Source organism: Anabrus simplex, chromosome 1 (genome assembly GCF_040414725.1).
Source record: "Anabrus simplex isolate iqAnaSimp1 chromosome 1, ASM4041472v1, whole genome shotgun sequence".
In the NCBI taxonomy this organism is placed as follows: domain Eukaryota; kingdom Metazoa; phylum Arthropoda; class Insecta; order Orthoptera; family Tettigoniidae; genus Anabrus; species Anabrus simplex.
The window spans coordinates 1,563,852,145-1,563,868,190 of NC_090265.1; the positions used below are offsets into that span (position 1 = coordinate 1,563,852,145).

The 16,046-nt window shown below is 39.2% G+C and overlaps 1 protein-coding gene across 1 annotated transcript in view; it reads left to right on the top strand.

Annotated features, from left to right (window-relative positions):
* Positions 1-16,046, top strand: part of LOC136862402 (uncharacterized) — a 154,727-nt gene that overhangs the window by 60,828 nt on the left and 77,853 nt on the right. Inside the window, exon 6 of the mRNA XM_067138881.2 lies at positions 4,056-4,266. Within this exon, the coding sequence (XP_066994982.2) occupies positions 4,056-4,266 (211 nt within the window). The remainder of the gene's footprint in view (positions 1-4,055; positions 4,267-16,046) is intronic.

The following is a 16,046-nucleotide window of genomic DNA, read 5'->3' on the forward strand; positions in this document are numbered from 1 at the left end:
ACCTAAGTATTTGCACTTGCCATCTTTTGGGATAACTACCTCATCCAAAGTATATTCAAATTCAGTTTTAAAGCTCCTGTTTGTAAAAGTTGTAACAGTTGATTTGCCTCCATTAACCTTCATATTATTTTCTTCAACCCATTGTTGGATACTTTCAAGGTCCCTTTGTAATTCTGAACAATCCTCAATGTTGTTTATTTCTCTATAAACAATTATGTCATCTGCATACAATCTTATTTTTGATGTTATATTGTTCCCTAAATCATTTGCGTATATTAAGAAAAGTAACGGACCGATTATACTACCCTGTGCAATTCCCTTCCAAACTTTCTCTTCCTGAGATACATTATTTCCTACTTTGACTTTCTGAACCCTTGAATTTAGAAATGCTTTTATCCAACGTGTAACCCTTACGTCCAATCCTATTCCCTCCAATTTCTTTAATAATATTCCATGTTCCACTCTATCAAAGGCTTTGGAAAGATCTATGGCTATGCAATCTAACTGACGTCCTGAATCCAACTGATCTGATATGTCCTGCTGAAATCCCACCAGTTGTGCCTCAAATATCTTCTCTCCTCCGAATCATGCCTTCCTTGTCCCGCAATCAGCGATTGGCGCTTTCAACTCCCTCTGTCCTCATGATTGAAATCGGGCCTTCCTGCACTCTAGGCTATTGATTTGCCCCCTGGAGAATGCATTCCGAACACATTAGGCTCTGCAACTTGGTTCTGGAATCGAGTATGGATTCGTTCATCAAGCATGAATGTATGCATGTATATACAACATACAGGAGTATTTATTACATTTGTCCCTGTTCATTTCTCTGATTTTCTTTCTTTCAGTTGGTCTGCCATAATGTTTATCCTTATTTTCCTTTCCTTATTGCTAGCTTTCTATTATTAATTTGTATGTTTTTGTTAACTTTCCACATTGGTCTCTTTTTCTTTCTCGTGTGTACCGAGCTTGATAGCTGCAGTCGCTTGCAGCCAGTATCCAGTACTTGGGAGATAGTGAGTTTGAACCCCACTGTTGACAACCCTGAAGATGGTTTTTTTACGGTTTCCCATTTTCACACGTGACAAATGCTGGGGATGTACCTTAATTAAGGCCATGACCGCTTCCTTCACAATCCTAGTCCCTTCCTATCCCATAGTCACCATAACGTCCTATGGGTGGGAGACGCCGACGAAGAATACACCCACGATATCCCCTGCCTGTTGTAAGAGGCGACTAAAAGGGGCAACCAAAGAATGATTGTATTAGAACCATGAAATTACTCGTGATTAGTACCATCATGCAGGGAACACCATGGGTCGCCTTTCCTTGTGAATAGTACTACTATGTTAGATATGCAATAGGTTTGAGATTAGTAGCAACAGAGGGTAAATCAGTATGGGCTTTAGAGTACCCATGAGTAGTACCATTGTGAGAACACCACGGGTCTGGGCGTTGCCTGTGATTAGTACCATTATATGAGGGTCACCGTGGGTCTGCTTTGCTTGTGATTAGTACCCACTATGTGAGGAACACCACGGGAATACCGGTGCCCGTGATTAGTACACCTGGGTGAGGAACACCATGGGTTTGTGTTTGCTGTGAGTGGTGCCATTATGTGAGAAACAACATAGGTCTGCGTTACCTGTGCAACATACAATACTTGTGAGTAGTACCATAATGTGTGGAACACCGTGAGTCTACGCTGCTTTTGATTAGTACCGCAAAATGACAAATACCACGGTTCTACTTTACTAGCGATAAGTACCATTATGAGGGGCCGTTGACCTGGATTTTGGACCGCTTTAGACAACAAGCATCCTCGATTCAGGATTGTGCTTTAGAAGCAGTCCCTTGGTCAGTGGTACTATTGTTTATGATAGTTTCTGGGAAAGTGGTGCATTGCGGGTTGGATCCACTGATTGTTTTAAATTCATATCGATCCAGTCATTCTTCATTATCACATTTTTTATTCTGGTCAGTGGATGATTTTGAACTTTTAAATTGTCATTACATTTCATCTCATTTCGTACCATTAGGGGCTGATGACCTAGATGTTAGGCCCCTTTAAACAACAAGCATCATCTTCATCATCGTCAACATAAGACCTGTCTGTGTCGGTGTTACGTAAAGCAACTTGTAAAAAATGTCTTCCTCGTGCTTAACCTGTAATCCTTGTTTTCTATCACCTACATAAACATGTTATCTTTTTGTCTGTTCCCTTTTGCTATGTTTGACTGAATTTCTTCTCAGTTTGGAGTGCCGATCTTGTAAGCATAGATTTTCTCATTGAGTATGGATGCCCACCCCTCTGATGAACCTAGGAGGAAAAGAAAAAACATTGCAGAGGCTGAAAATATGTAGAATACATGGGACTGATAAGGAGAAAGCCAATCATGAAGATTGAGCTGTTTACACATTGTACCTTGGAGATGAAAATGAAATGGCGTATGGCTTTTAGTGCCGGGAGTGTCCGAGGACAAGTTCGGCTCGCCAGGTGCAGGTCTTTTGATTTGACACCCGTAGGTGACCTGCGCGTCGTGATGAGGATGAAATGATGATGAAGACGACACATACACCCAGTCCCCGTGCCAGGGAAATTAACCAATTAAGGTTAAAATTCCCGACCCTGCCGGGAATCGAACCCGGGACCCCTGTGGCCAAAGGCCAGCACGCTAACCATTTAGCCATGAAGCCGGACACCTTGGAGATGAATGTAGAAAACAGAATACGAGCTGCTCACTGTGTTTTTGGATGTCTTTCCCGCAAAGTCTTTTCTAATAAAGATCTAAAAATATCCACTAAACTGATGGTGTACCAAACTGTTGTTGTCTGCACATTACTGTATGGATGTGAAACATGGACTCTATACTGCTGTGACATCAAGAAACTGGAACGTTTTCACCAGCAGAAGCTTAGGATCATCATGAATATCAAATGGTAGGATTATGTAACCAATGTTGCAGTTTTTGAAAGGGCACAAATGAACAATATGGAAGCCTCCATCATCAATCATCAGCTTAATGGATTAGACATGTCCAACGCCTGAGTGACAATAGACTACGTCGGCAGTTACTGTATACTGAACTCAGTTCTGGCAGGAGGACTTGAGGTACCCCTCTCAAACGCTACAAAAATCAGCTCATATAGACCATGAAGATCACAAACATCGACCCCAGTACTTGGCAAACACTTGCTGAAGATCGCCCTCACTCGCGTGCAACCTCATCCACTGCTGTCCAGCAGTTTGGAACAGAGTGTTGAAGAGTGCAAACAGAAGCTCATCTTAGAAGAAAACTCAGACAAACCCAACTGCGTCCACCCTCCTCTCTCAGGTGTACCAAATGTGGTTGCATGTTCTACGCAAGGATTGGCCCATCAACGTCATCTGCACAAAGCAGACTAAACAAGAACTGCAGGTGAAAAACATATGCTTGGATAAGAGTAAGGGCTGATGATGACAACTCTTTACCTTACATCTTCATGTTTACACTGTTGCTCTTTTCTCTTACTTCCTCTTCCCATAGTGTTTACCCATGTCTATTTTCCTATTTTAGCATAATTTATTTATAGTGGCTGACAAAATAAACAATATTTTTGGTTTCTTGGTGAAGGAATGAAGATCTGCTCTTTCAAGAGTGTTTTTATATCAATTATTGTGAGCTCAATCAACATCATGATTAGATTTCTAGATATATGCTTCAATGTTACCTCCATCAGATAGGCTGACATCAGGAAGGGTATCTGGTCATAAATTCTTGCTGTGAAGATTCATCTCACTTCATACCCGACCCCATAGACAATGGGACAAGGGTCGGACATTCATAGACCCACCTCTTTCAGATACCTTCGCAGTCAAGCACCTGTTTCAAGTAAAGAATGTCGATAATCCCATTGTTTTGCCCTTTGAAATATCAAACAGCAACCACTGTTTATAAAACTATTGTCATTCACATTTCTTGATTTAATTACAGTTGTCTTGGTTGCTACATTATGATTTGAATGAGCATGGAGGACTGAATTGTTTCTGGTTGTACTTAAATTAATTATACTTTCAGGTATCTAATGGCCTTGATGAAGGAAATACAGTTCACCTTATGATATCAGCAGAATCCAGTCCCATTATGGTACCAGACTCTGCAGGACAGAAGAAACCTGAGACATTTGAAAATAAAACTGATGCTGGTCAAATTCCAGGAGCCGAGTGTGATGGAGAATATGAGTGTGAATATTGCAAGAAGAGATTTAGTGCTCCTTCACAGTTATCAGGTTAAATAATAATTTAATTTATTTGAGTTTGATATTTTGTTATAGGCATTAAAACTGTGATAATACAATGTGGTCCATACTTATGTATATGATATTTCACAGGCTGTAGCATTCAAACTCTCAGGCAAATAGTATTGCAATGGCACCACTTTATGGCCTGAGAGGGGGAGTAACAGTGTGCTGGACCAGGCAATACAGAATTGTATATCAGTTGTCCTGTGTACGCTATGTGCACTTATACTGTATTCCACTACGGAGGATGACAAATGAGTTTGCTAGCAGTGGCTCTAATCTGTGAACAGTTACAAAAATAAACACAAAATTAAACATCACTGATAGTGTTTTGAGAGAAAAAGGAGCAGATAGGCCCTGGAGTGTTCATAACAATGCAGGCTTAACGTTTATGGTAAATGCCATTCCAAGTTCCCCTGAAAAACTTCATTCACAATGCCTATTTTTCCCCCTGAGATCAGAAAATTTCTTACTTAAAACTGCAGAGAATAATGCAGGACCCAAATTTAAAGCAGCCATACCAAACAGTGCTTGGATGATACTATCCTGCAACGCTGAATTGACCAACTCTGGGTCTTTGTAATGGCCTTCTCGGTCTCCTGATTTGACTTCACCAGATATTTTCCTATGAGGTCATTTTTAAAGACAAGATGTTTCAACATTGCACCCACAGTGTGGATGAGCTGTGTGCAACTATCGCAGAAGAACTTCTGAGGGTACCAGTATAGCTGTATCAAATTGTCTGTGATAATATTGCTCTTCGTTTTCAGGCACGTATCAGTCTGAATGGCACATTGGTGGAGCATGCCATAGAGAACAAAGCGTTAAAGAACTTTTGAAGTTCATGTTTAAGGTTCATAGTGTTTGTGATCGTGTATGTTAATTGATGATGTAGTTTTTTGACAATAATGCTTTCTCCATCATCTACAACTGCCAAAATGCAAGTCTTGAAGAAACATCTTCTGGGTGACTTACACATTAATTTCAATGTTCCTTTCATGCTCACATTAGCTAAATACCTTCAGCACTCTTGGTAGTGAAACCAAGAACTCTTTAGATTATAATGCAGAGAGAATTTTATCAAATGAATGCCTGATGTATTCATTTAGATTCTTTCACACATTGACATGAACAACATGTTATGGATTTTCCCTCTTTCCAAAATTCACCAACTCTGTTGGGATCAGTCTAAAATGACAATAGTCTGGTTCACCATCAATTTGGTATGTATTTTTCTTCTTAAAATCAAGAGTAAGAACACAGAATTATGTGATGACAGGAACTGCAGACGAGAAATGTACACTTGGATGTGAACATCAACAACGATGGGTAATAATCATATGGCATCATCTTTCTTGTGCAGGCATTTTGATTTGACACTATTTAGGCTGCCTGCTTATCAGTTTTGAAGTTCATTTTACTCTTACATGACAGTGAAATGTATCTATCTTGGGCTGAGTTTTAATTCATTTTGCCAAGTAAATACTAAATGTGTTACGAAAGATATTTTACATGCAGACTTTCTATGGCATGAACATTTTCTGACTTGCAAAAATCCTACTACATGCTCTGGGTTTGAACCCATGAGTTTGGAATCCAGAGACTGATACGTATTGCTGATCCACAGAAAGAGTTATTTAGAAAACAAATATTAATGAATATGCTGAAAAGAATGCACCCTTTATGTTTCAGATGACCAAAGTATAGTGAAAACACCACAATATGAACTTTAAAATAAGCAAAAGTATAAATATTTGAGGTGAAATGAACAAACAAATACAAAAATTATATGTAAGCTGCTTAAAAATTTGATGTTTCCAAGTGTAATATTCAGCATTGATTAAAATATAAAGATAAGTATACATACTTCTATACTTTCCATTCCCTAGCAGTTGATGACGGCGGTGATGATGATGATGATGATGATGATGGTGGTGGTTTTATGTCCCACTAATTACTTGTATATTTTTGGAGACTAAGGTATCCCTTATGAGTTCTTCTATGTGCCAGAAAATTTACTGACATGTGGCTGACGTATTTGAACACCTTCATTTACCACCAGACTGAGTCGGAATTGAATTGTTATAATTGCCTCTGTCAGCAATGTGTTTATTTGACACGTTTTCTGGATGGGGACCCTTCTTCTTCTTCTTCTTCTTCTTCTTCTTCTTCTTCTTCTCCTTCTTCTTCGTATTCTTCTCCTTCTTCTTCGTATTCTTCTTCTTCTTCTTCTTCTGCTGCTGCTGCTGCTTCATGTGCCATGTCCTCACAGAACATGCAATCAGTAGCATGATCTGTGGTTTGTTCATAGCTGTTCTGAACAGAGTAAGCTTTGTCACCCCAAACCACTGGCTCAAGTTGCTGAGCGACGATGTCCTACTTCTCCCTGGACCACTTTTTCCGTTAATTTTCCCTTGGAGTATTACTTGCAGAAGATGATATTTACTGTTCCGCATCATATGACCTTCTCTTGATGGTAGTGAGAATTTCTGGTTCTTTGTTCATACAGTGCAAAACTTCTATATTGGTCCAAAGTATTTTCAGCATCCTTTGGCACGTCCACATTTCAAATGCTTGCAACTTCTTGTACATGGTCTCAGTTAGCTGTATGACATAATGCTGAACACGTAGCACCGGAGTAGTCATGTCTGTAGTGTCACAATTTGTCACACAGGTTGCATTACAACCATTGCAAGAATCTCTTTTAACTTTCTTACTTTTGAGCCTAATATGATACTGTTGTCATGAACTAGACTTTTGTTGCCTTTCTGTGAATTTATTATATAAGCTGTCATATCATTCAAAATGTAATTTAGAAATTCTGAAAACAGAGGTACCTACTTCATTACTGCCACAGCAGTACTGGTATCTTCTTTCTTTATTAATCAATCAATCATTCCTCACTGATCTGCATTTAGGGCTGTTGCCCATGTGGCAGTTTCCCTACCAGTTGTTTACCTAGCCTTTTCTTAAATGATTTCAAAGATCTTGGGTGATTTTTCAAACATTTCCCATGATAAATTACCTGATCCATAATGTACTTTTTTTTCCCTCTTGAATTCCAAATTTATCTTCTTTTCATCCTTTAAAAGCTCCACTCAGTTTTATTCATCTACTAATGTCATTCTATGCCATTTCTCCATTGACAGCTCAGAACATATCACATAGTTGAGCAGCTCATCTCTTTAATGCCATGTCCTTCCAACCCAAAGTTTGCAATATATTCATAACATTACTCTTTAGCTGGAAATCACCCAGAGTAAATCATGCTGCTTTTCTTTGGACCTTTTCTAGTTCTTGTGTCAAGTAAGCCTGGTGTAAACATAATCTAATTGGGGTTTTACCTGCAATGTATATAAGTCCTCTCCTTTACACTCTTGCTACAACCCCTAAATACCCTCATAACTAGGGCTCAGATTTTTGTGACATATACTCTTGAAACATGCATGAACTTCTGCCCTAAAAATGACCAAAATATGACCTAAAACCCTTTAAATATGACCTAAAAATGAAAATGGTAAATGAAAAAAATATATTTACTTTTACAGTTAGTTACAGATGAAATAATTCATATCTCTCTTAACCTTCCTATGGGTGGGGGACGCAGACAAAGAATACACTCACGGTATCACCTTCCTGTCGTTAAGAGGCGACTGAAAGGGGCGATGAAGGGATGACGAAATTAGTACCATTACATGAGGACCGTCATGGGTCGACGTTACTTGCAATTAGTACCACCATGTGAGGAACACTATGGGTCTGGGCGTTGCCTGTGGTTAATACCATCTTGTATATCCCACCGAGGCGGAGGGGGGGCACTCGTCTGCACAGACTTATGTCCATGCAAGAAAAAGTGCTGTACGCTGCGCTGAAATCTATCGGTTCCCCTGTGTTCAGAATGGGTCTGCGTTACCTAGGAGTAGCACCACTATATGAAGAACACCATGGGTCTACGTTGCCTCTGATTAGTACCACTATGTGAGGAACACCATGGGTTTGGCTGTTGCCCGTGATTACCACTATGTGAGGAACACCATGGGTCTGCGTTGCCTGAGAGTGGTACCATTATGTGAGAAACATCATGGGTCTGTGTTGCCTATGGGCGGTACCATAATGTGTGATATGCCATGCTTTTGCGTTTCCTATGATTATTACCTCAGGTGAGCAGCACCAAGAGTATACGTGGCCTGTGATTAGTTCGACTATGTGAGGAACACTACGGGAATACCGGCGCCCCTGATTAGTCCGCTATGTGAGGAACATAATGGGTCTGCGTTGCTTGCAAGTGGTGCCCTTATGTGAGCAACACCATGGGTCTGCGTTACTGCAAGTGGTGCCATTATGTGTGACATACCTTGGGTCTGCATTACCTGTGATTAATATCACCATGTGAGGAATACAGTGAGTCTACGTTACCTGTGATTAGTACCACTGTATGAGGAACATCATGGTTTTGTTTTACCAGTGATTAGTATGTATTATGAGGGGCCGGTGACTTGGATTTTGGACTTCTTTTTAACATATTGGATACGGCCTTTTTTGAACATGCTATCCTCCAGAAATCACAGGATTCTTAACATTTTAAATGTTTTTTTTCAAGGTTAGGTAAAGCGATGGTTGTAAAAACTGTTGGAATATCTAGAAAGACCTGACTTTCCTCTTCACAAAAATAAGTTTTAATTATTATAATAGGGCAGCAGTTTATTTTGTATATACCATATTTACCGGAATAATCCCCGCCGTCAAATAATGCCCGCACCCTCATTTTAGGAAAGCTCTTTGTGAAAAAAAATTAAATGAACTAAAATTCCTTCCATTGAAAGATTAACGTAGGCATAAACAAACATTTCGTATCACTCCGCGAGGTCCACGTGGTCTTTACGCAAATATGAACATGTAAATTTACGGATATAGCTGCTTTGCCTAAGATGATAAAAATACATTATCACTGCTATGAAATATATTTTCCATGAAAATGAGCAGGTAGGCCTACTTATGTGAGAGGTATTTCATTAATCTGAACTTGCAATAGGCTCGATTCCCTGTAGATGTGAAGATTCATTGTCTCTTGCTAGTTAGTTGCTTTACGTCGCACCGACTCAGATAGGTCTTATGGCGACGGTGGGACAGGGAAGGGCTAGGAGTGGGAAGGAAGCGGCCGTGGCCTTAATTAAGGTACAGCCCCAGAATTTGCCTGGTGTGAAAATGGGAAACCATCACTAGAATCCTCTCCTAAATTACTTACAAGTTCGTCACACTCCACGTCTAAAACACTTCTCACACGTGGTCTCTTTTTACTGGACAGTAACACGACGGGTGGTGGATAATTCTTTTCGTGCAATGTAAACACTTGAAATAGACACACCGATGAAATCTGATGTTAGTTTTGCAATACAGTAAAACCTAGTTAATTCAAAGTTTTTGTAATACAGAAACTGGACTTCCAATTACGTGATTTTGAATTACCAGCCATCTTGTAATTCAGAAATGTCAACCCTCGCCAGTTTTCGCGGATTCTGCTTTTCCGCTTACTGCCTGCTACGTGATATTGTGGCATTCCTTAAAACGCTGAATACAAAAGAATTACGATTTCACTCTATTTTCAAACATGAAACACACTATAGACACACTGAAGTGAGTGAAAGTGCGGAAAGCTACCCCTGCACGTTCCGGAAGACACGTTCTATCGTGATGCGGAGAAATTTTGAATTTAAATTACTGTGTAAAATACGGTACTATTTTTAACAAAATGTAAAGTCAGTTTAGAATTAAAAGTCTGAATTGTTTTCCTTTTAAATATGACGTGGGGACAGTTTTCTTCCATCTACGGTTGCACAAAGCATAACTGTACACTCAGCATCGAAAACTAGGTCAGCCAGGAGCGTGTTGGCAACCTTGATGCAAATAAAACCCGCACCCCAATTTCGTGCCTCAAAATTTTTTAAAAAATATGCAGGGATTATGTGCGTAAATATGGTATTTAAGAACATAGTATTTTTTTTACAAGCATTTTTTTTTTTTTTTCTGATGTTGCAATTGATACCAGTCAGTTTAATATTTGAAAATTTTGCAAATATTGAGAACAGATCAACTAAAACATACTACTGATATATACATAGTTTAGCCTACGAGGTCAATTGGCATGGGTATCATTGTTTACAAGGAGTAATTAGTTTTAGTGTGGTAGGCCTTGAAACAATCCGGCATACACAAACCGATATCACAAATGCTGCAGAACCACTGCGTTTCCCTTCTAATTCTCCTTCCATTATTCTTTTATCCTTTGTTGGAATATACTTTACAGTACCTAGATGCATACTGCTTCCCTGTAGTGGGCAAAATCCTTTCAACAAAATGCCTCCAGTCAGTCGCGCAGTAGAATTTGTGATATTACTCACGCTGGATACTGGGTTGTTAATGCCTCCCATTTCCACAAACTTATTTGCTAATTCAATCATAAAGCCCTATAAATGTGCGTTCTTTGGATTTGACTGGGTTTTCTTGTAAATTATGAAGGAATTTACAATAACGATGCAAAAGATATGGAAAAATAATTTTTCCCAGCGTTTCAGTTGATTATGTTGGAATGGATGATAACTAAGGAACTGATCCCCATGATCCACTCCAGTTTTATTTTTATTGTAATCTAATATTAGATCGGGATTTTCTTTGTTTATGTTTCCTCCCTTACATTTTACCTGTACACTTGTCGTTTTTGCCCCATGTCTTGATGAAAGACAATAATCATCCCTTGTGTCTTTTCACTTGAGTGCAAGTAAATGTTGTTTACGTCTGAATAACACTTCACCCTTTCTCAATTTCATTGTTTTGAAAATTGTCGGTAGGTTTTTCCTATTTTTTTTGAACAGTGCCAACTGCTATTGTTTTTCTGCTCCACAAATGATGAAACAATGGGACACTGGTAAAGAATCTATCCATATAAATAGTGTGACCCTTGTTTAAATAAGGACCACATAACCAATTTATTAGTTCCTGAACCATGTTATTTGTTCTCCCAGCCGACCTTGTATAAATTTTGCATTTGTATTGTAACCAGATTCTGCATCACTGACAATGTAAAACTTGATTCCATATTTGCTTAGCTTATTCTTTATGTAAACACGGAAACCTACCCGGCCTTGGAAGGGACATATGCCCTCATCAACTGTCAAATTTTCAGTGGGATAGAAATTTTCATTACATTTTCTAATAAAGTGGTCATAAATCAGTCTAATCTTATGCAGGGGGTTCATGGTTGGGTTGACCTTTTGGAACATAGGTTCGATTGTTATTCAAGTGTAAAAATGACAAAATTGCTCGAAATCTGTCCCTAGATAGGAGTGACCTCGGGAAAGGAGCTTGAAGAATCAGCTATTTTGCCCAACAATCTGCCAACTTTGACTTTACAAACAAACACATATGAATGATTATTGCAAAGAAGTGATAAATCTCCCTCAATGTACTGTAGTCCAGGAACCAAACAGAGATCTTTGCTTTATCTGTTCACTGTGATTTCTTTTCTTTTTTCTTGCATCACTTGCATAACGATTTGTTTCTGATTTTATGTCCCTAAAGATATCTACGTTCAGATAATTACTAAAACATTCCCGTGCATCACTGTTATCATCCACTGGAATTCTTACTCCACCTTTTTCTTGAAATACGGGTAATTGAAGAAGATTATCGGTAGATGACTGTCTGTCATCAATAGCGGGTCTCTGAACTGCATGCTTCCTCCCTTTGTTTTGATGTTTTTCCTGCAGTTCATAACTTGATGACTGGCTTGCATCAGGTTGCTGCAGGCTGTCATCTGTACACAGCAATCAACTCAAATTATTAGGGACCCAGAATAAAACTAAATTACAGAACCCACTTTGTACCTATTTGAAATTAGCTAAATAATAGGTTTACTAGCCTGAAGCGTCAGAATCATCATGGTTCCTTTGTATGAAATCATCATCGTTGTCCTCTCCATTTCAGAACCTAAATCTTCCATAAGAACATCCAATATGGATTCGTCTGAATTTTGTGCACTTGAATTAGACATAATAGCCACAAGAATAACACAAACAAGCCAGCCTCCCAAACACACTCTCTTCCTGTCCGCACGCACATACTTTCACGCTCGTTTCATTGCTGGGAGTGAGCTATGACGCAGCCACAGGCTATGTCGGAATGCAGCTGTGTAATCAATGCATTGAAAGAAGAGCTCTTAACTTCCGCTCATAACTAGTAACCTGTATGCTCACTAGAAGCATCAGACAGTATCTTGGTGAAGTCAGAGCTCGCTGAAACAGCGGCTTCTCTTTCTAGCCACAGTAAAAACATATGCTCATAGATTCTCCGAGCACCTACAGTAGCAATGAAATCACGAGACCGTAGAAACTACTGGCGGCGTCTCCAGTGTGTTAAACAAGCATCATCTCAGAAAAGAAAGCACTGTGAATTGGATCCACTGATTGTCATTTTTCATCATAATTTGTTTTATATTTTAGTTAGTGGATACATTTCAAGTTTTAATTATCGTTTCATTTTGTTGCACCTCATACCATTAGGGGCTGATGACCTAGCTGTTAGGCCCCTTCAGCAGCCCTGAAGATGGTTTTTTCTGGTTTCCCATTTTCACACCAGGCTTGGGCTGTACCAAAGGCAACGGGAAGGACAGGCCATGGCCCGGTAAAATCACGTGATTAGGCCAGTTCGAGGACTGGCGAAGTAAAGCCAGTTAGCACATGTGTTCTTGCAGTGTTATTGCTAGTTTATTGTGAATTATGGACATAAGTTGCAGAGATTGTGTGTTTATGTGGAATATGTTGGTGTTGTACGACAGTTCTTTACATCGATAGTATTGTGCATGGAAGTGTGAGTAAATATTTTTCAACAAAAGTGTGTATGTAACCTCAACATTCTCTTCATTCTGGAGTGTTAAGCTGCAATACACAAATTCCTAGAAAAGTTGGATAAACTACAACTTCAGTCCTGTGGATTTAGAGGTAATACATTAATATCCTATTTATTTACAGATTAGCACAAGCAAGGAAGAGCTTTCTTAAGAAATTTGCTCACTTCAAACATTGATATAGGAATTAGAAAGATGATTTTGAAGACTTTCGTGTGGAGCGTGGCATTGTATTGAAGTGAAACATGGACGATAACTAGCTCAGAAAGAAAGAGAATAGAAGCTTTTGAAATGTGGTGTTACAAAAGGATGCTGAAGGTGAGATGGATAGATCGGATCACAAATGAAGAGATACTGAATCGAATTGGCGAGAGGAGATTGATTTGGCTAAATTTGACGAGAAGAAGAGATAGAATGATAGGACCCATCTTAAGACACCCAGGACTTGTTCAGCTGGTTTTTGAAGGAAGCGTTGGTGGTAGGAACGGTAGGGGTAGTCCAAGATACGAATATGACAAGCAGATTAGAGCAGATGTAGGATGCAATAGTTACGTAGAAATGAAAAGGTTAACAAGGGATAGGGTGGCATTGAGAGCTGCACCAAACCAGTCTATGGACTGATGACTCAAACAACAACATGTGAAAACTTGAAAATACCTCATCGCTGTAGTGTCTTCGGCTGTCAGTCGAATTATGACACAGAAACTGATAAATCATTGACCTTTTCTTTACCAACGGATGAAAGCCAGCTTAAGCTATGTTTTCATCACATTCTGACAGATTTTTCTAAACTGAAAAACCCAATAGTAAGTTGTGCATAAAACATTTTGATGAGCCATACATAATTCAAGTTGATAGGGGTACAGTTAAGGAAGAATTGAAAGAGTTTGCTAGAATAATTCTAAAACTTACCGAAAATACTGTGCAACTATTTTTATGAATACACCTTCAAATTGTTCAAACTCCTAAAGTGCGCGGCTGTGAGCTTGCATCCTGGAGATAGGGGGTTCGAATTCCACTGTCGGCAGCCCTGAAGATGGTTTTCCATGGTTTCCCATTTTCACACCAGGCAAATGCTGGGCCTGTACCTTAATTAAGGCCACGGCCGCTTCCTTCCAACTCCTAGACCATTCCTATCCCATCGTCGCCATAAGACCTATCTGTGTCGGTGCGACGTAAAGCCCCTAGCAAAAAAAAAAAGAACAAACTCCTAAAGTAAGATGCCTTTCTGATGTAGAAGAGGATAATCTTTGAACAGCTATTCAGGATAGTATCGAATCCAATAAAATATACCTTGCAGAGGATGCCATGAAGTGTCTGAACGACATTAGTTTTTTTTTTCTTCTAGAAACCCGACAAGTTTATTCCTAGAAATAGACTATGATTAAGCATGAGTAAAAGCTACTTATTTCTTTATAGGGGAATGCCTTGTTTTACTTCCTTTATCACTATACTTGAATATTTGATATTCATTGTAAACATAAAGGACCCCAATTATAATGAGAATGAACAGTTAAAAATATATTGTTGAACAACTTAATGTGTCACAGACCTCAGCAAATAACAGACAGTATGGCAACAGTACCTTGATAGTAGCATCTTGTTTATTTATTTATTCATTTATTTATTTATACATTGTTTGGAAATGTAATTGAATGTTTTTACCACATTCTTATACCTAACAAAAATTTATTTGTAATTATCAGCTAGTCAGCTCATCACTACAAAGCATTTCCTACTTGGAAGGCAGGGTTAAACATTTGTAATGGATGTTATTCCTTTTAACACCTTGAACATATTGACTTACTAGCTGATATACTCTTGCTTCGCTATGGAATTCTACATTGTATACAGAATTCTAGGTTAAGTAGTGTACACATTGTGGGTAAGATTGTATTAAATTGCATAGTTCTTAATGTTACCCCAGAAACGCAACTGAGAAGTCACCATACATCATTTCTCATGTGAAGACCGGGTTAAGGAATTTTAAATGTAATGGCAGACACTCACTCTCCATCTGCCTTTATACATCCTCAGAAAGACTGTATTTGTGATTTTCCCAACTGAAATCAAAATAGGTCATTACAATGTCAGTAGGAATGTCGCGATTAAAAGCAATTCCATAGCCATTACCACCATGGCAGCTTTAGCTATCCTTGGTGTGACCAACATGCCCATTAAGATCACAACAAAGAAGTGCAAACTCTCGAAGACTCACTGAAATATGATGTTGTAGTTCCTGTCAAAACTGTTCCTTTTCTGAGTATCACAGCCAGAGTATGGCGCATATGCAGAGAAGACATGGAGTGGAGAGGATGCTGTGTCAATTGTACTTGACATAAGACAGTTGGAATAGCACTGAACCTCAGCAACTCAATCTTGCAGGCTGATGCGAACGATGATAGCAAAACCATTCGTGTTAGATGTACCATGGTTTATAGTTTATAGCCACCTCCAATGTCATGAGATTTCTGGCCTTTCCAATGCTTTTCTTGCACACATGCAATGTTCACTTTCCGTTCTTTTAGCATCGCTGCAAATTTGCAGCTGCGTCAAGTAAGAGTCCCAATATTGAGCATAGCGATGTTTGCATTGGGCTAGCTTCTTTAGCTGGTTCCGCCCTTGAACCAGTAGACCTGTCCATTTGTTGTGGTGGTCAGGTGAGGCTGACACGTGACGCTTCCGGGGGATACCCTAGCATTATTCGACAAAACTCACATAGACTTGATCTATTGATTCGCAACAGAGATGCTGACCGGCTTGTCGCCATAGCCTGGCATCATGCATTTTAGGGCTGCTGCCAGCAGGAATTTAGGCCGCTCCCAACATGGAGAACAGACACTACATCTGATATATTACAAGATATATG